The sequence below is a fragment of the Lissotriton vulgaris genome, chromosome 10 (genome assembly GCF_964263255.1).
Source record: "Lissotriton vulgaris chromosome 10, aLisVul1.2, whole genome shotgun sequence".
Classification (NCBI taxonomy): Eukaryota; Metazoa; Chordata; class Amphibia; order Caudata; family Salamandridae; genus Lissotriton; species Lissotriton vulgaris.
The window spans coordinates 333,428,651-333,442,134 of NC_141698.1; the positions used below are offsets into that span (position 1 = coordinate 333,428,651).

Genomic DNA, 13,484 nt, shown 5'->3' on the forward strand with positions numbered 1-13,484 from the left:
TGAGACCAAGGGCTTGGAATATGTGTACGTTTGTCTAGCTCGGATCAAAATGAAATCCAATTTCACTATACAACACATGACGGGGGAAACGTGTATGATGGCAAGATGTTCCTCAATGATCTCGCTGGCAGTTGATAATATAATAACTATCCAATTCCAGAAGAAGCAAAGGTACGTTTTTAAGATATCTATCTGTATACCCGTTTCAGAAAGACATCTGCAAGTGAAGAAGACATTATCAATCCATTGTGCAAGTAAATGGATTGGTGTCCTTTGCCAAAGCCTAATAGTAGAACCTCAGATTTGCTTCCAAATGCATTTGAGCATTTTGCACAGGTGAACCCATTTGCAGGTAGAAATTAAAAACATCCTTTTTTTATACACACCCATCTACAATAGAAGGCACCTACACTACATAAACCAAACACCAGTGCAGCCTCGCTACTGTGAATATAAGAAATAAACATAATTGTTTCTGTTGGGTGATTATTATTTCTTAAAACAATTGACTTAATCAAGAGTCTATTCATAAAAGAGACCAATTAATCACAACAACACAAACAAAAGACCATCAATGGTATTATATGAGCTTTTATAAATTGCATCATTCATAAATACCCAAAATAAATTTTAGTAAGCTGTCAAAACAGCATATGTAAGAAATATAGTGTGCAGAATGGTGACATTTTGTGCTCAGTGACTTGGTGGTGTCAAATATATACAAAGTGATTGGGGGAAGAGGGGGAAAGGTAACAGCCAGAAATGCAAGTTTTTTAAATAGAGCTGCGGCCTGGATAGGTGAATTTCATCGCAAAATCTTTAGACTGGTCCGTTGGATACTTGTTGACGTTTCAACCCTAGTACTGCACTACTGTACGGTCAGTGCGGGTCTTCATCAGGTCTGGGGCATTGAAAAGCCAGCCTGTAGATATTTAAGGGGACAGGTCAGGTTTGTGTTAGGTAGTATGGCGGTAAATTAATGAACATCAAGGTGGTCAGCACTTACCTATAGAAACCCAGACTGATTCAAAGATAGATAGAAGTCTTCACAATGGTGATGCTTGTACCCAGAAATGAAGGTCTCCATGTTTAAGATCAACCATCCATGTATGACTAAAGAAAAAAACAAAACAAGGTAACATTACTAACCCATCTAAATTAAGTCATTTAGGTGATTTAATATAAATTGTTGTGGGGAACTCACCGAGGTTCAGGTTGCTTAAAATTCAATCTGGTTTGGTCCTGAATTATTTTCTACTGTCGAGTGATTCAACAAGTCGATTCTGTAAGGGAGAAAAGCAGTTAGCTTCCTCCTTGCTGATCTAATGCTAATTATCAGGGCGGGCGAAAAATTGATCTGTCCCCAAATAATTCTCACCTTATTAAATGATTTCAGCTCGTGAAGAGGGCTCCGTATTAATCAGGCCACTGCTGTGAGTTGAGTTGCTGAGGTTCGGGCGTTTCATTAATACCCGATCGAGTCTGGGACCTGAGAACGAGGACTTTGTTGCACGTTCTGTGCGTGAGGTTGCTAGGCAACGTGAGGGCTAACGAGCGCGTCAGAGGTTGCTATGCAACGCTCGGGTGTTCGCGGCTGCTATCAGCGGCGTAGTTCACATTAGGCTGTATTCAAGCGATCGAGGATAATTTAAGAAAAATGATAAACCGATTTCTTTTCAGTGTGCACGGGTGTTTGCGGCTGCTATATGCCGAGTACTTCACATGATTCTATTTTAGAGAAAATGATTTAACCCCTTCACTGCTAGGCCTTTTCCCCTCCTGTGCTAAGCCTTTTTTTGGCTATTTGGGGTAGTGTGCGCTTAAGCCTCTGTAACTTTTTGACGACATAAGGTATCCACGCCAACATCATGGGGATTCTAAAGGTACCCAGGGTTTGTGGATTCCCTTGGAGGGGTCCCAGAAATTAGCCAAAATACAGTAAAAAAAATAATAAAAATTAAAAAAATGGGGGAAACGGGCTACAAATGAAAGTGTCTGGGTTTTTCCCTGCAAATGTTATCAAAAAAAGGTTTCTGGGGCTGAAATTACCATTTTCCCAGTTTTTAGGGAATGACAGTGTTTTGTCAGAGAACCAACATTTTTTACACAGTTTTGGCATTTTTCTGGGACATAGCCTATTTTTGCTATTTTTAGTGCTTTCAACCTCCTTCCAGTTAATGGTAAAAATGAGTATGAAAGCAATAATGGATTCTAGAAAGCCATACATTTCAGAAAAGTAGACAAAATTCTGAATTCAGAAAAGGGTCATTTGTGTAGATCCATCAAGGTTTCTTTATAGAAACTAACAGTTAAATATTGGAAAAATTGAAAATTAGTTGAAAAAAACAGCCTTTTGTGTCCACGTTTTCACCTGTAACGTCTTGTAATTAGAACTGCTCTTTGAAATCCATATACTGTTACATCTGCTAGACCATCCTGGTTGTGGGTATATATAGGACTTGTAGGTTCACCAAGAACCAGACGAACCCAGAGTGAAAAACCGAGTAGCAATTTGCAATGGCTTTTTAATATGTACCGGGTATATAGCAATTATTGTGTGAAAATGTATACATGGAAAAATCGGCATGAAAGACACATGTATTTCTGAAATGGGTACAAATTCTAGAGTTTAGAAACAGTACATATTTGCACATTTTCAAAATTGGGAATACTCATACTAGCATGAGAATTATTGGTCATTTTTCAAAATGACTTCTTTTTTTACACAATGTCTTTCATTTGGAAGGCAGAAATGTATCAAAACTCAATAGGTAATAACAGTTCTTTTACAAATCTGAATTACCGTAAGTTCACGATACAAATGGTACCTCACTTGTGTGGGTAGGCATAGTGTCCACGACTGGAAAGGGCTCAAAACCCAACTTGAACACACCACATTTTCACAATGAAAATTTACCCTTTTTTTGCGGAGTGTGTAGCTGTCGTTTTTTAACTCTAGCTCTGCTGGCACCTAGGAAAACCTAGCAAACCCATTTTTTTTTAATCTAGACACCCAGGGGAATCCAGGATGGGGTGATTAGTCTGCCTGCCACCAGGTTCTGTTACCCAGAATCCCTTGCAAACCTAAAAAATTGTCAAAAAAGCCACATTTTCCCCACATTTCTGTGGTGGAAAGTTTTGGAATGTTCGTGGATTCACACATTTCTACCCACCCTGCGTTCCCCAAAGTCTTACGAGAAAAACGGTACCTCACTTGTGTTGGTCGGTCTAGTACCCGCGACAGGAAATTGAGCAAAACGCAACGTGGTCACACCTCAATCTCGCAGTGAAAAATGAATCTTTTTTGACAAAGTGTCTAGCTGTAGTTTTTGAACCCTAACTCTGCCGGCACCTAGGGAAACCTAGCAAACCTATAAATTTTTTTAAACTAGACTCCAAGGAGAATCCAGGATGGGGTGACTTGACTGCCTCTCACCAGGTTCTGTTACCCAGAATCCCTAGCAAACCTAAACAATTGACAAAAAAAACACATTTTCCTCACATTTCTGTGGTGGAAAGTTCTGGAATCTGCGTGGATCCACAAATTACCACCCACCCCGCGTTCCCCAAAGTCTTCTGAGACAAATGGTAACCCACTTGTTTGGGTCGGCCTCGTGCCTGCGACCGCAAATTGCGGAAAACGCAACCTGTCGCATCTCAATTTCGCAGTGAAAAATGACCCTTTTTTGGCAAAGTGCCTTGCTGTAGTTTTTTAGCCCTAGCTCTGCCGGCACATAGTGAAACCTAACAAACCTATACATTTTTGAAAACTAGACACCCAGGGGATTCAAGGGTGGGGTGACTTGACTGCCTCCCACAAGGTTCTGTAACCCAGAAACCCTTGCAAACCTGAAATATTTTTAAAAAAAACACATTTTCTCCGCATTTCTGTGGTGGAAAGTTCTGGAATCTGCGTTCATCCACAAATTTCCACCCACCCCGCGTTCCCCAAAGTCTTCTGAGATAAATGGTACCTCACTTATTTTGGTCGACCTAGTGCCCGTGACAGGAAAAGTTGCAAAACGCAACGTGGTCACACCTCAGTTTCACAGTGAAAAATTACCCTTTTCTGGCAAAGTGCCTAGCTGTAGTTTGTGAACACTAGCTCTGCCGGCACCTAGGGAAACCTACCAAACCCACACATTTCTGGAAAGTTGACACCCGGGGGCTTACAAGGAGGTATGGCTTGCGTGGATCCCCCAACGTTTCCCTACCCAGAATCCCTTGCAAACCTTAATTCTAGTTGAAAAATCAATAGTTTCACACATTTTTGTGTGTGTGTGGGAAAGTGTGGCATAACCGGGCTAGAAAAGGGGGTGGTGATGAACAGAGTGTCTGAGTTAAGCAGACCACTCTTACCCAGTCCAAAGATCAGGGCTTGATCCATCACCGTTATTTATCTCACTGCCCCATCCCAGCTTAGAACCTGGCTAAATGCAAATCAGTCTGTCCCTGGCCCAGTGCATCATGGGAACAGGGCAGACTAAACTACCAAGCCAATTCTTCACCAGAAAGGAGACAAGCTACCGGGGACCGGTTTCTGGCATTTTAGCCGTCTTCGGCCCGGCTTGCTTGAATCCTGATGGAGCAGTGAGAAAGGGACTCATGTCTGAGTATACCCTGCCACACCTATAGTGGCCAAAAACGATTTAGAAAAGGGGGTGGTGATGAACAGAGTGTCTGAGTTAAGCAGACCACTCTTACCCAGTCCAAAGATCAGGCAAGCCGGGCCGACGACGGCTGAAATGCCAGAAACCGGTCCCCGGAAGCTTGTTTCCTTCCCAGTATAAGAATTGGCTTGGTAGTTTGGTTTGCCCTGCTCCCATCATGCACTGGGACAGGTACAGACTAATTTGCATGTAGCCAGGTTCTGAGCTGGGGTGGTGCAGTGAGCTAAAAAAACGGTGAAGGATCAAGCCCTGATCTTTGGACTGGGTAAGAGTGGTCTGCTTAATTCAGACACTCTGTTCATCACCACCCCCTTTTCTGAATCACTTGTGAGGGAGGCCCAAGTACTCGTGACAGGCAAGGGCCCAAAACATTTTTTGATAGGCAATGTCTATGTTGCCTCAAAATGTTTTCGTTCAGAAAAGGGGGTGGTGATGGACAGAGTGGCCCTACAAAAAAAAAAGATATGCTGAACTGCACTTCAGGGTGATATCAAAAGGGATAATGGATAGAGCGCTTCAGCAAATAAAACACTCAGCCCCCGTCAACTGATATGAGTTTAATCCATCATCATTCTTTAGCTGACTCCACCACCCCAGTTCAGACATGTCCATATGCAAACCAGTCTGACCCGGTGCACTTTGATTGCCCGAAGTTGGTAGGGTATGCCCAGACATGGGTCCCTTTGACACTGGACTCAAGCTAGCCTGGCTGATGACTGCTGGTTAGCCAGAAACCGGTCCCAGGATGGTTGTTTCCGGGCCAGGGAAAACATGGCTTTGCAGGACTGTTCCCATGAGGCACAGGGTCACACTCATTTGATATGGCCATGTCTAAACTGGGGTAGTGGAGTGAGCTAAAGCATGCTGATGGAAGAAGAATTAAATCTGCCCCCCGCCCGCCAGGGGACAGACTAAGCCAAAATGTATGCCCCTAAAAGGGGAGTGGCCTTTGCCCAAGGGGCCACTCCCCACTACATTTATTCAGTTGGCCCAGCGGGCCAAATAAATCTATTAAAATTGAAATCAGCCCCCCCCCCCCCCCAGGGGGGCAAAGAAAGAAATATTATAGGCCCCCAAAAGGGGAGCAACTCTTGCCTAAGGGGTCGCTCCCCAAGACTACATGTTATACTGTAGGCTCCCTAAAATGGCCCCCATGAGATTGACCCTTGCCCAAGGGGCCACCCCCAGCACATTGGCCCAATTAAAAAAAATAAAATGTAAATTCTGGGGGGCAGACAAAGCGATTTATATTGCCCCTAAAAGGGGAGCGACCCTTGCCTAAAGGATCGCTCCCCAAGACTAAATATTTAAATCTGGCTTCCTAAAATGGCCCCATGGGAGTGGCCCTTGCCCAAGTGGCCACTCCAGAGAACAATGGCCCAGTGCGCCGATTTTTAATTGAAAAAATATTTTCAGCCCCCCCTCCCCCGGGGGCAGACAACGCGATTTTAATTGCCCCACAAAGGGGAGCGACCTTTGCCCACCTAGCTAGATTTAGCTCAAATCTCTTTCCCGTGTAATAATGAAAATATACAAAGTTTTTTGGTATGATTTCGCCTTCCTCACCAAAGCTGCACTTTAATCTAAAGAGTTAATGCCCACTCTGAATGCAGACTGACTAACCTACATTCTTGTCTTGGTATTCCACAGCTCGTTGACTTTAGCAAGTGTTGAATCTGAAATATGTCCTGTCCCTAAGCTGGGGAGCATCAGTCATTGTATCATTGTGGACATTCCATTGGCGCTTTGAGAATCCACGCTTTGAAGATCCTCTACAGTTCTAATGGCCACCACAGTGAGAGGATTGGTGACAATGAGCCGAACACTCGGGTAATGTTTCAAATTAAATTGTTTGAATACCTCTAGAAAAAATTGTAAAATCATGACAAATCGTAATGCTTGCAGTGTATGGTATGCATATTTATATAGCATTCAATCATGGATTGTAGCTGTCGGAACCTTTTTGGGGGCGGAGGAGCCACAGGGCAAACAGAGGTTACTGGACCACATCCTGATTGAACTTGTTGATCACTTTACCACTGTTGTCCTGGGCCTTGACTAACAATGGCACTGCAAACTGAATGCAAAGTACATCCCTTCAGCACTTTAACCATAAGGGATTCAGGTAACCAATTTAGGTTTCTCAAGACTGCAGTTGAGAGATTGTAATAATGAATGTGAAATCCAATTCTTATCTTTTGTGGGGACTTGCTGAAAGCGGCAGACTGTTAAAAGTGCCCATTGCTATGTCAGGGGATCTGCTACTGGAATCTTTCAAAGTGCTAGACGCAGACTCATTGCGCCTGCTCATAGATGACCCACAGGGAGACACGCCTGAGCGATAATAGTGTCCAGGGCCACATGCAAAACTACGCCCTTGATGAACTACGGTACAAGGGCTGCGAGGAGGCAATAATACCTGAACACAGCTCCCCAGCTCTCAGACATTGCACACTAGAGTTTACACGCCCTGCCAGCTAACATTGTTGCAAGATATAGGCCAGATAGGAATTACCCCTCTTTTGTTACTGTCTGCTACTGGGAGCGCACCCGTTGGTTGGTGTGTTTAGGGGGGGGGGTGTTGTTGATATACCTCTGAAATAGATACGCACGTTATGTGATTACTGCACTGTTGACTTGCCCATCCGCAGTGCCGGTTCAGATTTTCTCTACCACAGTGTTTCATGATGTCTTCCTTTATATGTAAAAGAATTTCCACTCTGGTATACCTTATAGCAATGTTTCTAGTATTCCTAACTCTGGGATCGGATTGTACCTAGATGCTGCGTTCTGTGCCTTTTTCTTTAGTTTCTCGCTTTGTTTCCTTCAGAAAAATAATCCAGCTCTTCTCTTTTACAAAAGAAAAGTAGTTTATTATACCAAAACGCAATGCGACACAAAGGAATATGCCCACAAAGCACAGGGTTCTATACCAAGTACTAGAGGAGATTTAGCCCAATATATTGCACTTAGAATAATGTGAACATTGTAAACAGACTTCTGCACCAGTGGCACGACGCATGTCAGTTCTTCAGTGCCCCAGTCACTGGCAACCCCCAAAGTAGTTGTTTCTAAAGGCAAGAGTCCCGGTATCTGGTGAGCCTGTGTTCAAAAGTGCGGAAATTAACCGGCAACAGTGCAGCAAGTTATCCAGTGTGAGGTCCTCACTCCAGAGGGAGTATGCTACGGCCCCGATTTCCTCAATTGTGAGTTGGACATTCCTTGCAGATTGCTACTGCTTGCCTCAGCGGTGGAAACTCAAAAATCCCTGTCCCAATCAAGAGAAGAGACCACAATGATGCCAGCCATTCTTTGGCTTTCAGTGATCCTCGTCATATCTTCAAGTTAGCACAAGGCATTGGACACATTCTTGGGAGGCCCCCGACATGATCACACTCTGTCCTTCTCGGTTGGCACAGTGTGCCTGTTGTGGTTTAAGTAGTGATCAGGAGGGAGCAAGAACAACTCCATCACCCAGTCGGGTCCTGCATCGCTGCTCCTCCTGGTTGGGTTCAGAACAAGTATGGTCAATTAACAGAGATTTGAGGGGACAAGAGGACCCATTCCAACACTTGGGTCCGCTTCTGCTTCAGTTCTGTGCTAGTCCACATTTCTGGTTGGTCTCTACAATTGGGCTTCAGCAGCTGGCCTCCTCTGAGCAGTTGTTTCATGCACGGCTATCTTCCACTACCCCTGTCTCAGGCTGCCAGGCAGGTTCTGAAACTGAGGCAATCCCAGTGCTTCGCTAGCTCCCCTTCCCAAACTTTACAAGTCATGTCCTCAACCTCTGAAAGACTGACTGTCCGCATCACCAATCCTGGATTTCTGGTAGTGTGCAGAATACCACCTCATCAGCCAGTGAGAAATAAGGAACCGGGTGGTGAACATTCAGTCATACCTTGGCAGGCACAGAATGTTGATTCCACTTTTCAGGATATGTATGCTCAGGAAGAGACAATCTGCAAATCTATGCTAAAAGGTCACAATTGTATGATTCAAGCACCCCTGTCTCCATCCTCCCACTTCTTTCTCGTGCATACTAAACTCCCCAATGCCAACAATACATTTTGCTAGTCTTTGGCAGCTGACTCCCAGCCTCCATCTTATTTCATGATTTACCATGAATGATCCACAGTAGATCTAATTGGCCTCAAAGTCACACTTTTGCATTCAACATGGAGTTGCACTATCAGGCACCATATATACTCCTGGTGCTCGCTCCACTCTGAGATGTCCGCTCACGAGCTAAGCATGTGGGTAGATTAAATGTACTCAGGTGAGGCGGGTAGTCCTTTTGTTGTTTGAGAACAGGAGAAAAATGTATTTTAGTTTTTAATAAACTGTATGCTGCCACCACAAATCCATGTTTGTCACAGGACACAAACAGTAGTCCCCTGTCTCAGGAAGGCATGCTTGGTGTGACCCTTAATATCACAGAGGTGGTCTGGAGGGCCATACTGTAGGTCTTCAACCTTTCATATAACCTAGGCCTCAGTACACGCATGACTGTTGTGCCTTCTGAGCACAAGAAGATCAGGATACCTGCGAAAACTACATGTGAGTTTACTCAAGGCGGGAGTGCACAGTTATGCTGATGACCCTCCTGTCCCAGCAGTAGGCCGTGTTATAACCTGGTCCTCCTCTGAGGAAATGCTATGCACAGAATATATCATTCTTTATTATCAACGTAGACACCACAAAATGTGGCACAATCTGGGATAGGAAAGGCGTTCCAGTGCTTGAGAGTAGAAGCCTAAGCGAGTTCTATAATGAATGAAAAAAGTGAGTGTGTGTCTCTGATCCAGTATTATCCTGTAGCGAATAAGAATGCATGATATATTGTGTCTCTATTTGATTATCTTTTTTCTATAACATACATTTTTATTGAGAAAGAAGTCAGACATATCTGTGTTCGTGTAAAAGAACATCCAGAAGTGAGAAATTAGTATGAAATGTTAATCTCTTAGGTGTCTAGGAAGTCTCAGGGGAAACGATGTTTGAGTTATGGATGGAGAGTCAAATTCATTGAAAACACACAAGTATGTTGTCTACCTCTTTCAAATGTAAGAACAGTAACCTGCAGTATTAATAATAATTAATAAATTAATGCTTAATTCAGATGTTACAGTAGTATAACTAGGCCTCCGGCAAGGACAAGGACTCGGCGAGCATCCATGGACATCCATCTCTGAACAAATGTGCACTTCTTTTTCATAGGGAGCAAACTTTTCTAGCTCTGTTTGTATGCTTTTCCATTTTTGTAAAAAAAGCGAAAAGCTCAATTCATGTGTTTGCTTGCTGATAAAATGCAAATGTATTAATATGCCTTTCTTGGAGGAGGCTGTGCCCGGCATGTTCTTGCCTCTGTAACAATTCCAAGGTCTTTTGCTCAAGGCTATTACGATGAGCCATTTGTTTATTTAAGAATGTTACTGTATTTGTGTTATGAAATGCACAGTCATCTCTTATTCGTTATTCATATTTTGTTTAATAATATGAAGCAAAGTAGGTGTTTCTAATTGTTTCTTATTTCTGTATCATGTATATGCAAATAGGGATCGGTGAGTTTACATGTAGCTTTGTTAATCGAGCCCTGTTATGTCATTTCACCCAATATCAAGTGTGTGGCTATTCTGCCTGAAACCTTATGGTAAATTTGCGAGTATTTTTGGCTCTTTCTTTGGAGGCTGACTTTGTCGGTTTCTTGCTGAACTGTACTTTGATTCTGGCTATTTACTTGCTTTTATATTGACCTCATAATAATAATAATAATAATTTCTTTATTTAGATATATAAAAACATATCTTTAAAAGATTCTTCCAGCACATTAAATACAATTTTGCAGATTAAAAGGGATTAAGAAAAAACAAAATAAAATTTGGCCTTCTTATCAGTGCTTACTGCAACGTGTCAATTTAAAAATTAGCACTCCTGTACAATGCAGATGAGGTTAAAGTACATATTATTCTGCACAGTTATCCAATTTTTCTAAAAGACTATAAACTTGCTGAACGAATTTGGCCAATTTTATATTTAAAACAGTGTTCTCTAAGGACAGAGCAGCAATAATAGCGTGCCTACAAGTCCAAACTCCCAGCCTGTTCCATTCTGGCCTAAGTAGGCGTCGCCGTTGGAGATTAAAGAAAGGGCATGTACAAAGCACGTGCAAAAAAGTTTCCTTTGCTGCCCCACACCCTCTGCACGTTGGATCGACCCTTTTTTGACGCCATACAGGGAGATTTTATTGACCTCATGTTGATCCTATTGAAGATTAAGGGTTTGACTATTTTGATTTGCGCTAATTCATGATTAGCTAACCATCTTTTTGTTATCAGTAGTGACCTACATTTTGAATAAATCTTTGAATTCTTGTCTTCTCAAAATATTATTACTTGTCCTAAGACTAGTCTTACTAAGCTTTACTAGGTCTTATGAATACTCATAGAACCCCGATCCTGAGTATCAACCTGCTGATCCTTTAATTAGAAGTTTTGTTGCAGCACGGTTGGCAAATTTGGACAACATTAGAATAGATTTGACAGAAAATGCTAATTAATCAAAATTCGTTAACTTAATTACAGAATCTTGGAACCATTTGGAATATTGTGAGAATGCCTGTAGATGTTGCCAGGAGGTGAATATTATTAGGACTTTACATGATAAGTGTGTTGCTATGTGTAATGTGGAGTGATATCATTTGTTGTACACGCTACACTGCCTGTTTTTTCAGTGATGTTGTCTTGCTCATGCTTTGAAATTTCAAAGTTGAATTGTACTGTATTGCATTGTATTGTTGTGCACATTTCTGACGTTTTGCAAATTTAGCATTTTGATGAAGAGATTGTGATTTTTATGTGATGTTTTTATGTAAATGTTTATAAATAAGGTGTTTGTATTTACAGTTTAAAGGAGTACTAGAGTTAAATATAAAGTTGTCCGCTGAATAAGGGGCACGTGGCACCACGTCAGGTTATAAGTTGAACTTTATAAGATCCTTTACAGTCTAGTTCTGAATGCAAACTAATCTTTAACCACATCCGCGCTAGTGGAATTCTGGAGCTATGCTGAGATATTTAAAAACCCATGTTACATGACGAGCTGGGCTCGTCATCAGTGTGCGAGGAGGCTACACCATGACGAGCCCAGCTCGTCATGAGCCTGGAAGTGGTTAAGTAGTGATGTTGATTCTGTGAGCGAAGATAGATACACTGATTATAAGGGTATGATTGGTATTGCCTGAAGGTACTGTTCTCTTTCTGTGGTGAGTTTGATTTTCTGCCTTGTATCCCTGTGGGCATGCAAAGGTTTAAGTGTTCTGGTTTATTATTACTATGAATAGTATATATTTTGGATTTTATTTTGAAGTTGTATTGTGATAGGCTATGTTAGTATTACTTGTATTATGAAGTTTAGTTAAAATTACAATGGGTATGCTTCTGGATAAGTCAAAGATTCCTGATGCCTCCAATTGGTACACCCACCTATGAGATGCTGCTTAATTATGGTTGCCATATGTGTCTTTGGCTTAAAGAGTGGCAAAATAGTACAAAAGACAACAAAAAGCAAGAATTTCCCGAGAATTATACATTTGAAGTAAAGAAACTTTGGGATTTGAGACATGCTATATGTGGGATGAAACTGCAACCCAGTCCTGCACAGATTGAGTAACTGAATGAATGGGATTATGTGGTGATGAAAAGTGACATCAGAAAATGCAAAAGTGTCAGATTAGAAAAGCTGTTAAACATTGGTTGGATACGAAATGGCATTTACGGAAAAAGAAGTGGTGTGAGAACATATATGAAACTGGGTGTGTTTGCTGTGATTGCAACTTACTCAGAGGCTGAGAAAAGGAAGAGATTCTAAGGGGGCAAGATGAGTTCATGGATAGCTTGTTGATTAAGGCGAGACCACCCCTGTATAATCAGGTTCATCCAAAAAGAAGAGATGTAGGAGCAGGGGAGCTGAAAGCAGGAGCAGATGATTTGGAAGCTGGACATTCGACCCAGAGTAGGACGAAGCCTGTAGAATTTAATGTTTTAAACTTAGAGGATTTAGATCAAAGTGTACTCTAAAAAGTTAAGGGGATAAACTTTTGATATTTACCAAGGAAGAATTGGTATTTTTAAATTTGAAGTAGGGAAGTGTGCTTATTGTACATCCAAAAGCTGGAGGAATTGGCTCAAATATTTGATGTGGATTTATACAAAAAAGAATTTGTAAATCATATAGAATGGAATTAAGAGTGCGATTTAAAATAAACACTGCATTTTGTACCATGAGGATGAATCTCAGAGTACTAATTGACATAAGAGAATGAGAAAATGTAAAACATACAAAGATGACTGGTCTCGTAAGTTTGAGAAATCACAAAAGAAGAACTTAGAAAAGGGTGATTGTGTGAGTGATACTGAATGCTAAAGTAATGGTTGAAAAAGTGTTTCCCTTGAGGGAAATGCCTGAAGGAGCATATGTGCTTGTACCTTGGTCGAAGAGTGACTTGTTCACTTTGACAAAGAATTTCCTGAAGTCGAAAGTATCGTAATTATTGGGAAGGTACTTCAGAAGATCTAGATGTGTTGTTTACAATTGTGCTACCTAATAATTTGTAAACAAAGTGTACTCTTCGGGCTGAGGAGTTGGCCTAACGGCTTGGGCGGTCGACACTCGAATCTGGGGAACTGGGTTTGAGTCTCTGCAATGATGCTGAACATCCTGTGATTCTGGGCAAATCACGTAATCTCCCCGTGCCTAACAAAAATGAATGTGTCCGCATGTAATGCAACTGGGGCTATGTAAAGCGATCTGATACTG

The 13,484-nt window shown here is 41.8% G+C and overlaps 1 protein-coding gene across 1 annotated transcript in view; it reads left to right on the forward strand.

Annotated features, from left to right (window-relative positions):
- The window catches only part of LOC147685196 (large ribosomal subunit protein mL55-like), a 145,942-nt gene that overhangs the window by 93,597 nt on the left and 38,861 nt on the right, over positions 1–13,484 (forward strand). Inside the window, exon 2 of the mRNA XM_086941113.1 lies at positions 6,321–6,500. Coding sequence (XP_086797239.1) covers positions 6,454–6,500 — 47 coding nt within the window. The 5' untranslated portion in view covers positions 6,321–6,453. The remainder of the gene's footprint in view (positions 1–6,320; positions 6,501–13,484) is intronic.